This window comes from Piliocolobus tephrosceles, chromosome 2 (genome assembly GCF_002776525.5).
Source record: "Piliocolobus tephrosceles isolate RC106 chromosome 2, ASM277652v3, whole genome shotgun sequence".
Classification (NCBI taxonomy): Eukaryota; Metazoa; Chordata; class Mammalia; order Primates; family Cercopithecidae; genus Piliocolobus; species Piliocolobus tephrosceles.
In genome coordinates this window covers 186,429,473-186,448,988 of record NC_045435.1, presented here as the reverse complement: position 1 = coordinate 186,448,988, position 19,516 = coordinate 186,429,473, and the positions used below count along the sequence as shown (strand labels likewise).

At 35.0% G+C, this 19,516-nt stretch overlaps 1 protein-coding gene across 3 annotated transcripts in view; it reads right to left on the bottom strand.

Annotated features, from left to right (window-relative positions):
- Positions 1-19,516, bottom strand: part of IL1RAP (interleukin 1 receptor accessory protein) — a 143,243-nt gene that overhangs the window by 5,854 nt on the left and 117,873 nt on the right. For 2 of the 3 annotated variants that reach the window (XM_023214743.2, XM_023214744.1), the window contains 3 exons: positions 7,497-7,646; positions 6,057-6,200; positions 379-3,596 (listed from right to left, as the gene is read on the bottom strand). In XM_023214743.2, coding sequence (XP_023070511.1) covers positions 3,229-3,596; positions 6,057-6,200; positions 7,497-7,646 — 662 coding nt within the window. In that variant the 3' untranslated portion in view covers positions 379-3,228. Of the gene's footprint in view, positions 1-378; positions 3,597-6,056; positions 6,201-7,496; positions 7,647-19,516 lie in introns of those variants that run through there. The other variant, XM_023214745.2, reaches the window with a different exon arrangement.

The window sequence follows — 19,516 nt, the reverse complement described above, 5'->3', positions numbered from 1 at the left end:
AAAAAGGAATAAGTTTGTTTTCCTTTGTTTTAAAATAATCTTTCTCTCCTTTTTCTCTGTCTCTCCGTATCTCTCCGTCTTTCTGACGGTCTTTCTGTCTCTCTGCACATACACATACACATACACATACACACATAAACACATATATACCCACAAAATATGTCCTAGTATTCTGGAGCAATTCATTTTACTTAAGTAACTTTTACTTACATGTAAAAGAAAATGTTCTTGATATGAAGTTCCCATTTTGCTCAGATTTATCTCAGAATGAAACTTAACTAATGTGACTCATATTTCTTTGTGAGTATAATAACCAATTCTTTCTGTTTTCATTTATGACCAAATGTGAAAATAAAGACATAAAACACATGCACAAAATAAAATTCAAAGCTGAAAATAAATGGTTTATTTTTAACATAAGTAAATTTACAAATCAAATGAAAAATGAAAAATACAAAAGTTCATGAATGAAATAAAAAAGACACTCTCAAAATATTAAAACCTATGGAAAGAAAATAAGTAATTAACGATGATGTTTTTGTTTCCCAATACAATGGAGTGATTTTTTATTAGAATCCTTGGGAATCATCTAAGTTACAATACAGAAGAGAATTAAATAAATGTTGTATGATTTTGTAATTAGATACTCTACATATCACAGTTCTTTGTTAACCTGGGCATGGAAGGTCCTTATAGCATCTATTGAAAACTATTAAGTTTTTTTTTTAAATGTGAGACATGGTTTGTTCTTGTTCTCTAAATTACAAGTATGTTTCCCCATTTCCCTCAAATGTTCTCTATTGGCCATCTTCTGGAACATTAAAAAAAAATCTTGAAACAAATTCTCTTGCAATGATACCTATCACTTAAAATTGATATGCTTTATATTACAGCATTTGTAAAATTAAGTACCAAAGGCAGGAATATAAATAGAAAAAACATCAAGGCATTTCTAGGGGTGCCCAACAGCATTTGGGATAAATATGGAATCCAAAAGTGCAAAAGGAATGCAGCATTGGCAAGAGAATCGTCCTTTGGTGACTAGACTATTCCCTGTTTGCCTAAAGCTTATGTAAGAATTGATATTCAAAGCTTATCTGGAATAAGCTCTTTTCTGGTCTAGTAAATGAAGGGTTAATAGAGGGAGTAATTATGGTTTCTAATAAGGAAAAATATTAATAAGGCTAAAAAAAGTAGATCCAAGAATGACCTACTTTTCTACTTTTTTCATCCAAGTGAAACTTTTTTCAATTTAAAATAATCAATAACACTTATATAGGGAAATGATTTATTATGAACTTCAATAGTGATGAAGGGCACTTAAATATAGGAGATAATTTTACATTCGTTCATCAACATTCATGCTAGTGGGATAAGGGCTTTCTTAAATTATGAATTACTGTGTTTCACAGGATACCAAGACTCATTTACAGTTATATTTGTTTCCTTTATCACTCAACAGTTCAAATAGTTGAGCACCGAGATGAACATAGCTTAGTTTCTAAATGTGTCTGCTGGGAATAGAGTAGGAAATCAATTAATGCCCGATGGCTGGCTACTGCTTAGCAGTGACCATGGAGGCTCTGTGCACAGCAGATTCCACTGCAACCCAGAAGAACCGTAGCAATAGTTAAGTTATTCATATAAACTTAGGGAAGGCAAGAACTATGACAACTACCACTCTGTGAGCTGTGAATTAACAAATAATATGTACAGAAAACACTGACACGAAAACATTATAGTGAAAACATAATTTAAAAACTGGACAAGAGTTCCAGTGGCTTTTAATATTGTACCCATAGCTATTTAAAGTCATATACATACACATACACACATACACACACACACATTATATATACGTATATATATATTTCATGTGCATGTGGATTTATATACACAGATACATGTAATGTATGTGTGTGGATATGCATATATATATAATTTGTGTTTGTGGAGATATAAGATATATATCTCATATACACATGTGTGTATATATATGTATAATCTACATGTAACACAGATATTTACCACTCTGTAAACTCTGCACTTCATTTTCCAAGTCTTAAAAACAGCAAAATATTACTGAAAACAAACAAAACAACTTTCATTGACAGTGACTTTTCATACTGACTTATTTGGAGCAAGCATATTTCCTGCACTAGTGAGTAGATGACAGGAAATACAGTTAATTCTCTTAGAATATTAACGCCAAAAGTGACTCTCAAGGTCACGATGTCTGACCTCCACACTTCACAATGGCGCCACAAAAACAAATGAGAAAAAATTGCTTTCCCAGTATTCACATTAGCAAGATTAAGACTTAAAAGACAAATTGCCAAACATCCTTTTCTGTGTTCTTTTCATGAGTCAGAAAAATGCCCTAAAAGAGTTTTTCTGTTACCTCCCTCTGTATAGCACCATTAAGGGGTTTTCTTTCAGACTGAACCAAGTGTGAAGCCACCTGCAAACTCTAAATGACCAATGCGATATAAGCAGATGGGGAGAAGGAATGAAAAATGTGGGTTGACCTGCAGATAATCAGGAATTGACTGGAGCAAAAACAAGAATTAAGAAATATTTTTCAAGTTTACATATATTACATAAATTACCTGAGATGAGGGCAAGGGTGGTATAGAAGACAAGTCCTTTAAATCAATTAAAAGAAACATTTTCAGTTACACTGCTTTGTATCATCCTAAGTGGATGTCAGTCTTGCTGTGGTTATGTATTACACAGCCGAATGAGGAAAAAAGTTCATTATCCTCAGCTCAAATGTAGGCCTTGATTATCTTTTCGACGGACGAGTAAAAATAAGATAAAAAGGAAACTATACTCGGAAACGCATGACCCTGTCAACAGCGACTTATTTTAAAGGCATATTTAAATTCATAGGAAAGGCTGCTCCATATGTTAAGATTTTAAAAAGAATAGAGACATAAAATCAGGGATAGACAATGTAGAAGGGGAAAGTCGCATTGAACAAGTCTTTGCCTGCAAAGAACATAGTGGCATCACAGACTGGTGACAGAACGTTGATAATATCATTCTAAACTTCAGTATTGCCTGAGGAAGCAGAATAGTCAGCCACACAGTCACCCTAAATTTATCCCTAGTGGGAGGCTTAGACCATCATTTTTGCCTAGGAAACCATAAACTGCAAATGAAGAATGGGGGGACTCTTTCTTCCTGGAGTACCCCTTGTTGTTTTTACCCTTTTCATTATTCCTTTCATACATTTTTCAAAGATGAATACGAGAGGCCCTGCTCATCACTGCTAGACCGCCTGGGACTTCTCTTCACTGGCATGGCCACCTGCAGCTGCTTCCAGAACCTGCCCTGTGGATACTTGGATTTTTCCCCTTTCCATTTAATGACCGTGAGCACCGTCTTAGCCCTCTTCAGCTCTTTCACCTTCGTTTCCTTCACAGCTTTGTACTGCACTAAAATGACGTTGATGTTGCCCTGAGAGGCCATATTTTCTAGGCCAGCCTTGAGCTCCAGCAGGGCTTGGGTTCCCTGGAGCACGTAGTTGGGGCTTAGAACAACCAGGAGGCGTCTGCTTTTCTGAATGAAGCTCAAGGTCTCATCTGTGACAACTGGGAAAGAAAACAACCATGGGGATTAGTGTTGGCTAAAAACTCCCCAAAAGCCTTGGGGTGTGAGGAACAAATGTCGGGAACTTAGGGTACCAGCCTGAGAACTGAGGTGAAACTTCTTACCAGCAAAAATTTGAACAACTGAATCCTTATACCTGCAAACTCTGTCCATTAAATACCACTGTCTTCAGGGAAACCAGAAACCATATACACATATTTCTAAAAGGAATTCCAAACAGGCATGAAGCCAAAAGATAGTGTATTGTTGTGACCTTGATCTTCAAAAGCAATACTTGAGACACAAGAAGGAGACACATTATACTGAAATCAGTTTCTTCGATGTGTGTGGCATCTTATGGTCTAGCCACATCAGCTCATGAGCCCTTTCTTCCCCAAAGAAACCCATGCATAAACTCTCTAGAACCAAATGGACATTCAAAAAGATGTATGTTATATAATCAAAATCACAGAATTTTATTTTTTGCTAGGACAAGACAACAAAGGGAAGGACCTTCATCTTCTGAAAGTCCCTCTCTGTTGCTGGATACCTCTCTGACTCTAATATCACTGTCTTTGGAATAGAAGCTTAAAAAAATCTAGCCAACTGAACGACATTTTGGCTGGTAACACACCTTCAGGTTGGCTTTCTACCTCTTTCTGCTCTGGAGCCTAAATTCATCACTGGATCTTTCTCCTCAAACTCCTATCATTACTATAAAGCCTTGTGTTTCGGCAGCTGCTAGATGATGTGTCTACTTGCACTAACAGGCAAATGCTTTCTTCAAGGAAAAAATAAGAAAAAGCAGGAAAAATGGAAATGCAATGTAATTTTATTCTGCTGTCAAGGGCCCTGATTAGTTCCTGTCACTAAATTCTTGGAACCAATCCATCTCCTCACAGTTGCTTATCCAGGATTGCATAGTCCTTTACCTGCGTTTCAGATAGTTACCAACTCTAGGTAACTTACTAGTATTGTGGAAACTTATATCATGTCTTGCTATATTCCCTCATGAAGTCATTTTGCCCCTTAATCTTCTCAGGCTCAGAAACAGTAGGGAAAGCCTCATAATTAAAATCTAGCATGCACTGCCTGGAGGAGAATCCAGGAATGATTGTGTTCCAAGCAGTGGCACTGGAGGCTGAGCATATGTAAGCATGAGAAGAGACCCAGAGTCGAAGAAGATTGGGTAAGAGCAGCAGGGAGAATAAAAAAGGATGCAAAAGCTAATTAACAAAAGCAAGATTTAGAGTAATTATTTAGAATGTGAATTCTTTAAAGAATTATCAACCCCTATTGGACGGTCTTACCCAGTTCCATGGTAGATAAGAATTTATTGAATGGCTGTATGAACAAACAAATGGGTGAATGAATGCTTGGGGAAATTAAGCATTAGAACGAATGGAATTTATCCTTTAACTGTATAATTAAGTCATAACTTCCTAGAGAAATTATACTGAAAGAAATGTCGTATGATGGACTTTTGGATGATGATTGGGAAGATAAAATAACTGATCCAACTAAATCAAAATGAGAATAAAATTTCAAGTCTATCTCAATTATCCATAAAATATTTTTAAAAAACTGGTAAATGATGAATGTGAACAGGATTTTAGAGGAATAAAATAGGTTTGTCATGCTTACAATTAGATATATTACAAGCATTTCAACAGGACAAAGTTTAACAGTGGGGTTGGGAATGTAACATTTATCTATTAAAAAGACACCAATGAAAAATTACTTTGTGTGTTACTGTGTGGATCTAAAAAGGAGTTGTACTTTTATTTTAACACATTCAAGAATTTAAGCATTTCGTTTTTTCTTTTTTTAAACCTTCTAGTTACGCTGGCTCTTATAAAATTTTAAAGTAACCCTCAAATGTATAAGCTGACAGGAAGAAGAAATAGACCCAAGGAAAAGGGGAATTTGAGTAGCACTATTTTGCTTGAAAAGAAAAGTGATGGGGAAAAAAAAGAGCAAATGCCATAGGAAAATACTGTAATTATTATCAGTGAATCATATAAGGAAAAATTCTACACACACTCTTCTGCTACTCAGTTTTAGTAAAACCAAGTAAACCTCTGTCTTTCGAAAAACAAAACAAATAGAAACAATTCTAGACAAACCGCTGCAGATTAGCCTAAACTGAAACATCTAAATGTGAATAAACAGGCTGTTTAAAGCTATGGCCCTTTAATAGAGCTCTAATTCACCGTGCCTCCACACTTTTCTGACATGCAGCTCTGAAAGATTACAAGGGAAAATATTTTAATACCATAAACTGAGTTGAATAGTATACATCTTCCAATGTAGTTTAATTTCTAGAGGAGTCTGCTACATCAAAGAGCATTGGACATCAAATATCCAAAGATGGTGTGCCACGACTCTCGCCCATAATGCAAAACTAATGATTCTCTCTGCCTTTCAAGGTAGCATCATTTGTACTCATCTGAAATACCTACTTCCCCCAGGCAGACTGTCTCGGTCAAAGATGCATAGCTTGTATCCAAATTCATTCTCCAAAACTCCACGGAGGGTCAGTAATACAAATTCTTCTTCTTCAGCATTCCTTGCATAGGATACATAAATATCATACTCTTTCCCATCTAGCAAAAGGAACACGGATACAATGCGAATTAGGAAAGTTTCTTAATACCATTACATTTTTTTCTTAAATCTAACTTCTGCATATTAGACATTTTCATTATGAGACAGATTCCAGTGCGATTTTCTACTTGCAACAAGTCTCCAGGCAAAACGACTATTTGAAGGTATAATTTTGAATGTTATCTGATATATCCTCAACTCTCATCTTACAGGTTGCTTTACAGTGGAAAAAGTGATGTTTGTCCCATTCAACTGTAAATGAACAAAGCCAGAAGGTAAATCATAGGGACTGGCAATTAATACTGTACAGAAAATTTCAACTTCCCGTCCAAGCATATCACTCATTAATACATTAAAATTACAAATGGAGCAAAACTTTGTGAAACTGCCTGAATTATTTATATCTGGAAAGAACTAAAATTAAAAATATAATTAGATTTAATGGACCGATCGTTCACAAAGTTGCTTAATTAGAAAAATCACGTCTCATTAAAAACTATCGATTCTGTGTTTCTTCCATAAGCCTACTGAATTCAAATCTTTATGGTGTGGACCTATGAATTTGTTTGTATGTTTCAATGCTCTATTCTTTTCACTAGGCAAATTTGCACTAGAGCCGTGCTTTTTAAATGTCAACGTACACATGAATCACTTGGGAATATGGTTTAAATGTAGATTCTGAGTCAGTAACGGCTAGGTCTAAGATTCTTCTAATCAGCTACACATGATGTTGCTGCTGGTTCACAGATCGCTGTCTGAGTACAAGGAGTGTGGATCAGCACTGTCCAATACAGCAGCCATGAGCCACGAGTTTATTGCTCACCGAAATGTGGCTGGTTTGAATTGAGATGTGCTATGAGGATACAGGAGAATACATTTTACATTCTGAACATTTTTAGTACCAAAAAAAGACTGTAAAATATCTCATTAACTTTTTAATATTAATTGCATGCTAAAAAATAGAATTACAAACATATTTAGTCAATTCATTATTTTTACGTGTGTTTCTTTTTACTTTTACAAATGTGGTCACTGGGAAATTTTAAGAAGATAAGTGGCTCACATTATATTTCTATTTGGACAGTGTTAATTTAGACCAACTCACTAATTAATCCAAGAAAATAGAATAATAATCTTTAGAAATATTTTTAATAGCAAGGGCTGAAATTAAATTTAGCCTGCTTAAATCTTCCAGTTAATGTAGGTTTTTCAAATCAATGTTTTCTTTTTTTTTCCCCAACATTTTTTCTAAAGATGACAGCACAAGAGGTTTATGTCAAATTTCTGTTACTTACCTAAAATGGTTTCATCCGTTCCAAAATGAGCCCGGTAAAAAAGGACCATCTCTAGCCAGTAAACGTGGTAAACAACAATGAGAATCACCACTAGCAGGACTGTGGCTCCAAAACCACAAGCCAGTTCCACTGTGTATCTTGGAGCCGGCACTGAAATGAACAACAAAGAAACAGAATTGATTTCTGTGTGGTGACCACAGTGACCCATCATCCCAGCAAATAGCTGGATAAGCCCAGCAGCTTAGCTATGCACCTGCCTATGTATGAACAATCAGAGACAACATTGTAGAGTTTAAGCACTATTTTAAAATACCAGACTGTATTATACCTATCTTTTTGTTTCCAGCACCTGGCATAGAAAGTGTTTTGTATTTGAATAGTCTTTGATGATATATAAATTAAAATAGAACCGTAACATCAGGAAAGGCTTAGAAGGTCATCTAATTCAAGTCACAATTTGACACCTAAATCTCCTTAAAAATATTTTTGAAAATTATCACTCCATCCTCTGTCCATGTCTTGGGATGAGGTTCTCATTGCTACCTGAAGAAGTCCATGGCACTGGTAGAATTTTAATTGCTGATGCAGCTGATTTGAGTAAAAACCTTAATGTTTTTCCGTAAGTTTTCGTTTCATTCTCTTGTCTAGTGCAGTATGAAAGGAACTTAATTATCTTTCCTTTCCACTTGGAAATAGGCCTCAAAAACATTATTTTCACTGTGCAGAAGCAGAGGACATCCACCAAATGCTGAATATGCTTGGTTCTGGAAGTTATCTCCCATATTCACAGTTCTTCAGTATATATTCTAGAGATGAACTTGCAATATCTGGTTATACACAGACTTCTGCATTTATCTACTTATTTTTTATATTATAGGCACCTCTGCAGTTTCTTTGGAAGTATCAGAAATAGAGTGAGGTAATTCTCAATTACTTAAAAACCAGATCTTAACTCATTAGCCCTATAATCAAGGTGTGTCACAACCAAATTACTAACCACCTTCCTTCCTTGCTCATTTACCATTGCTTTTTCATCAAAAACATCAGGAAGATTTAATATGATGCCTTTTTCTCATGCTGTGACTTCTGGCTGGAAGTCCTTTCTCTTTTTAGTTTCCAAGTCCATGTTCGAATATCATTATCTTACATAAGCTTTTATAGAATAAAATTTTTATTGCAACCTGGCTCTCCCTTGTAGAAATTCTTACTCTTCCCTTTGTTTATCATTTGATTACAGCATTATTTATTATATTGTAATTTGTCTACAGGCCAGCTTTTTCACTCCCTCTCATTCCCCATAAACTATACCTTTCCAGTCTTTCAGGTAGAGATTATGTCTTTTTCACCGATGATATCCCTAGAATGCCTACTATCTCAATGAACATTTCCAGATACAAGATTTTACACTTCTGGGGTATTTAGAAGTCTATTACTAAATTATGTTGCACAATTTTGTTTAGTTGCTTTCTTAGCTTGTGATAATGGAGTTTAAGTATTTGAAGGAGGAACAGTATATTTACTGGATCTGAAGCAGGAGTGACTTAAATTGTGCATTAGTCAATTTGATTATTATTTATTGACATCTACCATTTGCCAGAAACTTCTGGAGATCCAATGGTAAATAAGACGGGAAGGGTCTCTGCCCTTTTGTGGCTAATATTCTAATTCAGGGCAGTAAATGTGTAAAGAAATAAATCAGCTGGTTAATTTTAAATAGCGATTAGTGCCATAAGAGAAACAAACCATGCTAATGTGATAGAGATAACTGAAGGGTGGGACTGGACCAAGGGAGGTGTACTGTATAACATGGTGAGGGAAGGCTTCTGTAAGCACCTAGAACACTGTAGATGTTAAATGTTTGCTGAGACACAGCTTAGAAGAATCTCATTCAAAGCTGGGATTGCTATAGAGGCTCCCTGACTCCAAAGTGCAGGGATCTTTGAACACCATCACGATGAAGCTCAATTATTGATCATATAACAGTTGTAATGAAATCACGTTTATGAACCTTGACTGCTTGTTTGGAGGTTCTAGCAGGGGAGCACAGCTACCCTTACACCCTTGACCAAACACCAGTCCCCCTCTATTGTGGATGGTCGTCCTCTTCTACCGAGGGCACAGCTTTGGGAAGGAGTCACGTGGAGCAGTGAGGGAGGAAGGGGACACCGGCCTCCCTAGCTAGATCAGCTGAATCTACCCTGGTGATCAGTGGGGTGACAGATGTTACAGCCAGATCAGCCTCACATCTAGGAAATCATTTTTTCAAAAGGTACCTCTTCAAAGCAGAAAATGGTAAGCAGCCTGGAGCTGAACCTGAAGTTCTCTTATTAAAGGGCTAATCGCAGAGTTTTGATTTTATTATCCTAAACTGAGGATATTAATCCTGCCACAGGTATACCATGAGACTTAGCAGTGCAAAATTATTATCAGGTACTCTTGTACTCCTTCCATGAATAATGGCACCTTAAAATAAGAAAACTCCATCATAAATTCCAGAAGCTGTGATAGTGCAGTTGCTGAAAATTTACTAAGATCTATTTGGATAGCTGGCATGAAAATCAGTGTCCTTGGTATTTCTCAGTACTTTATGTTAACAGTACAATAGGGTAATTTCCACTGTTATTTTCATTATTTGTTCAGTTATTTTGGCTCCCTCTGGATGAACATTTTGTAATGGGGGTGGAGGTTGTTGTTGGCTGCACTTACCTGAAATCGATTTTTTTTAAATGCCAATAAGAGAGCTTGCTTAATGACCGAGAGATCAATTACCCTCATAAATTTCCCTCTGCCCCATTCGTTTTACTACTGCCCATTTTATTTCTAATGGGGCATTTTAATTCTGTTTTGTGTCATACAGTCATGTGTCATATTTACAGATTGTATTTTGTAGAGCTATCTTGATAACAAGGAGTCACTAATGCTACTTAACATATTGAACTCTTAAACAATCTACTAGCTAGATTTTCTAAATAGCTTAAGTCACATGCAAGAAGTTCTCTACAGGGCTTTCAGGCAAAGCAGTGCTGGCTTACAGGGAAAGAGTGACCCTCAGACTACATTTGCTAATTGCCTAGCTGGACCCTCAGGTGTTTTGACAAAAAGATTTCACTCCGATGCAATCCCAGACTAAAGAATTTCCTATCAGAAAGACGTGATGCAATAAGACTAAACTGGACTCCTAAGCTCCTTCTCTCGTTGATTTTACTAACAATCTGATGCAGGATGTAGCCAAATTTAGCTACTTGCTTGTTGTTACTTCTTGAATCGGACTTTTTTCCATCATTTTTGGAGTTCAATGTAAATAACTGGCTTCAAAGCCCAAATTTCCAGGTAACCACCTTGGTTAGCTCTTGGTTTTTTTCCCCTGTTTTGAGTTCTTGCTCTATGATCGTGTTTCTCCTAGGAAATCTGAGCGATTTTCATCATCTTTATTATTGCAGTTGGAGCCTTGCTGTCCACTGCATGTTCCAACTAAATGCCAGCTGCTTGCACTTCCAAGTGTCCCCTGCCACAGAACCCATGGCTACTCCGTGCTAAATTGTTGGGACTGATGGATAATTTTTGGAACTGTGGTAATGGCCGTTCTCCTGAGTTGTAAACAAAGGGAATGCTTTATTAAAATTATGATAAACCAGAGACCAATGACTAAACTGACTAGCAGATGTTATTGATTTGGCTATTATAGTGTGTTAGAACATGTGCACTTTGGACTTTAGCTTCTGTTCTTAGAGGAGTAACTAGTACTGAGTACTGGACTAGCCTTCCTTCCATATCTAAAATACAGTTTGTAAAAAAGTTGGACAACTGGTAACACAGGAATGTGATCTGTGAGAGAAAAAGACAAAAAAAGGTAAACCCCAAGATCACTCTGGCTTTTTTTATTTTTTATTTTTATTTTTGAGATGGAGTCTCGCTCTGTCACCCAGGCTGGAGTGCAGTGGCGGGATCTCAGTTCACTGCAAGCTCCGCCTCCTGGGTTCACGCCATTCTCCTGCCTCAGCCTCCCGAGTAGCTGGGACTACAGGCGCCCACCACCAAGCCCGGCCTTTTTTTTTTTTGTATTTTTATAGAGACGGTGGGTTTCACCATGTTAGCCAGGATGGTCTCGAACTCCTGACCTCGTGATCCGCCTGTCTTGGCCTCCCAAAGTGCTGGAATTACAGGCGCGAGCCACCGCGCTCGGCTGGCTTTTTGATTCAAGGCACCTTTTAAACTGTGGCACAGAAAGGAGAAAGCCAAAATAAGAAAGTGGTCACACTGAGCTAAGGAGATAGAAATTAGAGTTCAAGGCGCTGTTGAGTCGGATTGCATTTATAGACAAGAGAACTATTTAGAGATGGGACTCTAGAAATCTGCACAGGATTACCTCGAGTCTTTGGCCAAATACAAAGCTACACATATTTAGGGGAATACTTTAAAAGGTTAGGCAAAGAATAGCTGGGAACAAATCAACTCTAGGAGCACATGAGGGGCTGTGAGACAGCTGAGTATAGGCCACTCAGAGGGAAGAGATTTTGTTTAGCTCCCCAATATTAATTAGAGACTCCAGGTATGACATGCTTTAGAAGTAGGTCCAATCTAACCCTACACAAAAGGCTATTTTAGACCTGCTTTAACAAAGATAAGATGCTTATTAAAAAGCAAGCAGTTACGCATGTAATTTAATTACCTGCTAGAACAAAATTTAACACTGTCTTCCAAAATTCAGAACTCAAAATTGTAATACCCATAATATCCAGCATATAAGTTTTAAAAAGCTAGATAAAAAAGCAAGAAAGTCCATATTAGCTAATAAAAAGATAGCTAATCAAAACAGAATAAAAATGGACAAAAATGGTGGAATTATCAGATGAACACCTAAAAATGAGTATTCTACATGTATTTGTTCAATATTTTTAAACCATGAACACTGTGAACAGCGAACAGAAAATATCAATAGGGACCCTTCAATGAAGATATGGAAATTCAAAAGCTGAAAAATGCAATTCTGAAATAAAGAAAATGCTATGGATTAGACATCACAAAGAAAATGGCCAGCATACACTGGAAACTACACAAAAAGGAAGAAACAAAAATAACGACAAGTTCAGCGACATGTGGGGCACTACTAATTGGATAGAAGTGGTCTATCCTAATTTTAACTGGAGTCCTGAGAGAAGAGAAAGAGTGAGGGGGAAAGATGGATAGATCTGAAGAGAAATTGGCTGAAAATTGTTCACATTAAAGGAAAAATATAAACACATAGAACTGAGAAGTTTAATAAACTCTAAGTAAGAAACTCACACACAAAAATGACACCACAGGCTATCATAATTTGATTTTCAAAATCAATAAAGAAAAGGTGATCTTAAAATCTGCCAAAGAAAAACATACAACAAATACATAAAGGGCACAAAAATAATCAAGAACAACAACAAAAACTGCCCCATTTGCATTTTAAATAAGATTAGCCAGGAGACAACGGAATACCTTAAAGGGCTGGAAGGAAAGAAACACATACACTTTTAACATATCCTGTGAAAATATTGACAGAGGCACCAGAGAAACACAATGAGAAAGTAAAAATCTTTCCAATTAATTGTGCTGGAATAACTGGATATCACTATGAAAGGAAAATTGAACTTCAATTTCTACTACACACCATTCATAAAAGAAAAGAAAAGAGATGGACTATTGGCCTAAACACAGGTGAACCTTCATGACTATGGGTAAGCAAAGCTTTCTTAGAACACAGAAATTAATAATCATTAAAGGAAAAGTTAATAAATTACATCTCATAAAAATGAGAACCTCTGCTCATTAAAATACACCACTACAAAAACAAATTGTCATGCAACAGACTGGGAAAAAGTATTTGCAAAACATGTATCTGACAAAGGACTGGTATCCAGGACAGATGAAGAACTGCTAAGATTCAATAATAAAATACAAACTATTTATAAAATGAACAAAATGTTTGAACAGTCACATCACAAAAGACACACAGATGGCCAATAAGCACGTGAAGAATAAGTGCTCAATATTTTGAGACATCAGGGAAATGAAGAATTAAACTACAATAAGATACCACCATACACTCACCTATAATTGCTAAAACGAAGAAGGCTGGCAACACCAAATCCTTAAGTTGTAAATATATCGATGGAGGAATACAGAATGATATAGCCACTTGGAGGAAAAAAAAAAAAGGTCTAACGCTTTCTAATAAAACTAAGTCAGTAATTCCACTCACAGGTATTCATCTCAGAGAAGTAAAAGCAGCAGTCCATTAAGAAACTTGGATAAGAAAGTTCACAGAAGCTTTATTCAAAAGACCCCAAAACTGATAACAACCCAAATGCTCACCATCCAGAGAATGAATAAACAAATCATTCTGCATTCTTAAACAAAACAAAAGCAAACCAAAACCACTCCATGGCAAACAAAAGGAGCAAATGCCTGATACACACAACAGCATGCGTGAATATCAAGAACATTTGCTGAGTGAAAGTACAGTTATACAATAGAGCATTCTGTATGAGTCCACATACATAAAGCTCTAGAATATAAAAAAAATTATTCTAAAAAGGAAATAAAAACAGTTGTATTGTTGGAGGAGGTGAAAAAGGTGGGGGTAGACGGGATTGACTGATGGGGGAAGAATGTTACTCTCTGGTGACTGTAATATTCTATATCTTAATAGGATATTAGGTAATGCATATATATGCATTTCTCAAAAATTATCAAATGGTACACTTGAGTTATATAATTTGTTGCACTATGCAAATTTTACCTAGAAAAGAAACCTACAAATAAACATTAAAATATTGATAATGATAAGGAGCTTAAATGTCTACTGATGTCTGCATCTACTTTGAAATGTATCAGAAAATAAGATGGATTGATGTACTGGCAGAAGAATGAACAGATATGTGATAAAGCAAAGATAACAAAATGTTAATGGTAGAACCTAGGTAGGTTGTATTACTGCTCACTGTGTAATTCCTTAAAATCGTCCATATACTTGAAAACTTTCTTAGTAAAGTTTTGAAATATAAAAATTAAAATGAAATAAGACATTTTTAGATTAAAATAAAGAGAATTTGTCACCAGCAGATGTATATTACCAGAAACATTAAATAGTTCTTCAGATTAAAATGTTACCAAGAATGGATAGTGTCAGAAATAAAAAATAAGCAAATAATGTTATCAGTTCTTAACTTCTTAGAAGACAGTTATTTAAAGCCGAACTTTCACAATACATTGTGGTACCTGTAATTCATGCAAAACCAAAATGTATTATAGCACAACACAAAGGATGACAGAGAAGAAATGGAAATATGCCATAGCAAGTTTCTCATAAAATATGTAAAGTGATTAATTCAAGATAAACTGATAAGTTTAGGGAAAATATAAACTCTAGAGAAAACAAAACAAAACAAGCCCCAAACAAAGAGGAAGAGCCAAAAGCCCCCAAAAAGTGGTAAAATAAAATACAATGAAAATACCAATTAATCTAAATGAGACAAAAATAAAGACAGGTAGACAACAAATAGCAAGATGGCAAACTTAAAGGCAGTCACATTAATAATTAAAGAAAATGGATTAAACATTCAAGTTAAAAAGTAGAAATGATCAGATTGGATCCAATACCCAATAATATGCTGTAAATAAGAGATATACATTAAGTATAAAGTACAAGTATAAAAGTATAAAGATGCTGATAGGTAAAATAAAAGAATGGTAAAAACTATACTAATTATAAGAAAGCTTGCAGTGAGCCGAGATCGCGCCACTGCACTCCAGCCTGGGCAACAAAGCAAGACTCCGTTCCCCAACCAAAAAAAAAACAAAAACAAAAAAACAAAAAGCTGGAATGGCTACATTCATATTGGACACAGAATCGAAAAAAAATGGACATTTCACAATGTAAGAGTCAATTCATCAAAAAGACATATCAATCCTAAATAAGCATGTGTTAAATATCACAGTTCCAAAATACATGAAACAAATACTGGCAGAACTGAAGAGAGAATTGGAAAAATCCATATTATACATAAAGATTTCAACACCATTCTCTCTTTTAATAACTGAATAACAAAGTATATTGGAAAAATCAGTAAGGATATTGAAGACATGAACAATATTGACACCAATCGTCTTAGTTGACATTCACTGGACATCACACTTCAAACTACCAAATATGCGTCTTTTTCAAATGCATAGCAAACGTTTACCAAGATAGGCAGTCTGCAAATACTTTTTTTAAAAAGTACCAATAAGCCTAAAAAGAATAAAATCATGCAAAGTATGTTCTTTGGATACATCAGAACTAAATAAGAGATTAGAAATTAGAATCAAGTGTGCAGCACTGTGACCAAGCTCTCATTCCCCATTCCCTCAGTTTTCACAGATACCCTGCAAGTTGTACCTGAAGGGTAAGAAAAGGAAGGCTTGTACCAGTTGATATGCACAGCCGGCACTGAGTCCAGAACTTGAACCCAGGTCTATCTAGAACAAAAACCTATGTTTCTCCACTCCATAATGTAGTTCTCTCAGGTAGTTCTAAGTCGGAGACACCTGCTCCCAGACTTTTATCTTCATTTCTAATTTTTTATATTAGCTAAACTTAAATGACAATATGAAATGTTACGAATAACTTTATCAAGAGTGAACATAAAGCCAACACTAAAATTCAAATGAATTTTCATATATAATGTAGTAAAGCGATCTAGAAAATTCCAAGTGTGTTTAAATTAACACATGTCAAAATAACCTTTAGGTCAAAAAGAAATGAAGAGAGAAATTAGAAAATATTTTGAACTTAATAATAACAAAAACTCAACGTTTCAACATTTGTTGGATTTAAAGTAATCCTATGAGGAAAATTCATAGCTCAGAATACTTATATTGGAAAAGAAGAATTACTTAAAAATCAATGATACAACTTATACTTTAGGATGATTGACAAAAAAGAAAACGAAATGCAAAGTATGCAAAAAGAAGAAAATACGTATAAAAATAAAGTAAATAAAACAAAATATATAAACAACAAAGTCAAAAATATGTTCATTGAAAAAATTAGCAAAATTGAGAAACCCTTATCTTGACTGATGAAGAACAAAAAAAGGCAAAATACAAATTACTAATATCAGAAGTGACAGTGGAGCATCACTAAAAATCCTGCAGACATTAAAAGGATAATAGGAAATAATCTAACGAAAAGTATGCCAATAATGTGACAACTTAGATGAAATAGAAAAAAAATGCCTTGAAAGCCAAAACTGCCACAAGAAGAAACAGAACATCTCAATACTAAAAAGGACACTGAATTCATAATTAAAAGCTTTCCCAAAAAGAAAACAACAGCCCAGATAGATATATGAGTAATTCTTTTGAGCAAGAAATAATACCAGTTTTACTCATAGGCTTTCACATAATCATAGAAGAGGGAACATTATCCAGCTTATGTAATGAGACCAGCTTAACCCTGACATTAGTCACAGCATTACAAGAAAAGAATGCTACAAACCAGCATCCTTCATGAACAAAGATATGAGCAAAATTTGGTGAAACCCCATCTCTACTAAAAAAAAAAAAAAAAAAAAAAGAAAATACAAAGAAAAATTAGCCAGTGTAGTGGCAGGTGCCTGTAATGCCAGCTACTCAGGAGGCTGAGGCAGGAGAATCATTTGAACCTGGGAGGTAGAGGTTGCAGTGAACAGAGATTGCGCCACTGTACTCCAGCCTGGGCAACAAGAGGGAAACTCCATCTAAAAAAAAAAAAAAAAAAAAAAAAAAAAAAAAAAAAAAAAAAAAAAAAGAAAGAAAGAAAGAAAGAAAGAAAGAGGAAAAAAATTCTTAACATGAACAAAAATCTGTGACAAAATATTGGCAAATCAAATCCAGTAATATATAAAAAGGACAATAAATCATGACAATATGAGGGCTTATTCTTTTGCAAATGCAAAATTGGATGAACATTTCAAAATCAGTAAGTATAAATCATCACACTGACAGATTAAAAATAAAAACATATAATCCTCTCAATAGATCCAGTTAAGAATCAAACAAAACTCAACACACTCATAAAAAAAATTCTCAGCAAACTAAAAATGAAAAAAATGCTCATGAAAATAAAGGTCATCTACGAAAAAATCCGATATATAAAAACTGAAGCTTGCCCTCTAAATTTGGAAACAACACAAAGATGGCTGCTCTCACAACTTCTACAGAACATGGTACTGGAGGTCCAAAGGAGTGAAATGGACAGTAAAAAGTGATTAAAGTTATGAAATTTAGAAAAGAAGAAGTAAAACTCTGTTTTATTATGGTGACACAATCAAGCATATGGAAAATCCTAAGAAACTAAACGAACAAACACCACTCTAAAGTTCAAAAGGTCAAGATCAATATATAAAATCAGTTAATTGCATTTTCAATGAACAACTGGAAAATGAAAATTTAAAAAGCACTATTACAGGCCGGGTGTGGTGGCTCATGGCTGTAATCCCAGCACTGTGGGAGGGAGGCTGAGGCGGTTGGATCATCTGAGGTCAGGAGTTCGAGACAAGCCTGGCCAACATGGAGAAACCCCGTCTCTATTAAAACTATAAAAATTAGCCAGGTGTGGTAGTGGGGACCTGTAATCCCAGCTACTCTGGAGGCTGAGGCAGGAGAATCGCTTGAACTCGGGAGGTGGAGATTGCAGTGAGTCGAGATCACGCCACTGTATTGCAGCCTGAGTGATAGCGAGACTCTGTCTCAAAAAATAAATTAAAAAATAAAAAGTACTATTACAATAACATCAAAAACAAAACATTTAGGCATATATTTAACAATATGTATGCAAGACCTGTACAATCAAATCTAAAAGAAAAAATGCTGAAAAACATTAAGATCTAAATAAATGGAGAGATATATTATGTCCATGGATTGGAAAACTCAGTATTGTAAAGATTTCAACTTTCCCCAGACTGATTTATAAATTAAATACAATCAAAATATCAGCAGGCTTTTATGTAGAAATGGACAAGCTGATACTACAATCTATATGAAAAAAATATGATTCCTAAAATAGTTGAATCAATCTTCAAAAAGAAAAAAGGGGGAAGACATACAGTATCTGATTTCATGACTTACTTTAAACTCTAAAACTATGTTAACCAGGATAAAGTGGTACTGGACTAAAGGCAGATAAACAGATGAATAGATCAGGGAATGCAGAAATAGATCTATATTTATAGAATTAATATTTGGGCTGTTTTCAGAACAATTCAACAAAAAGAAGGAAAGATTTTTCAATATGATGTGAGAACAACTGGTTATCTATATGGAAAAACAAAACACTAAACATTAACCCAATACTTCAGAGTATGAAAAAAAAAAAAAAAAAAAAAAAAAACTGGATCATAGGCCTAACTCTAAAAGAAAAATCTACCAATCTTCCAGAAGAAAACACAGAAGGATATCTTTCTAACCTTAATACCTTTCTAACTTTAGGCAGAGATTGGTAATACTGAATTTAGAAACCACTAAGCATAGAAGAAACTGATAAAATAAATGCCATCAAAGTTTTAAAGATTCTGTTTAAAAGAAAATGAATTCACAAACTGGGTGATTATATTAACAACTCATACATCTGACACAGGAGTTTTATTTGAGATATATAGTATCTATGTATATATCCTAACAATACATTAAATTTAAAAACAAATGACCCAATAACAAAACTGAGCTAAAAATTTTAACAGATACTTCACAAAAAGATCTATTAGTTAATGACCAATAAGGCCATGAAAAGTTGTTCACATCATTAGTATCCAAGAAATGCAAATTTAAAATACAATGTAATAACACTATGTATCCATTAGTATGGCTAAAATTGGAAAGTTGGACAGTTCCAAAAGTTGGTGAGGAAATAGAGTGCCTGAAATTTGTGTACATTGCTAGAGGACAGGTAAAATGGTACAACCTCTTTCGAAATTGGTGTGGCAGTTTCTCATGAAGTTAAACAGACACCTTGCCTTAGTGCTTATCAC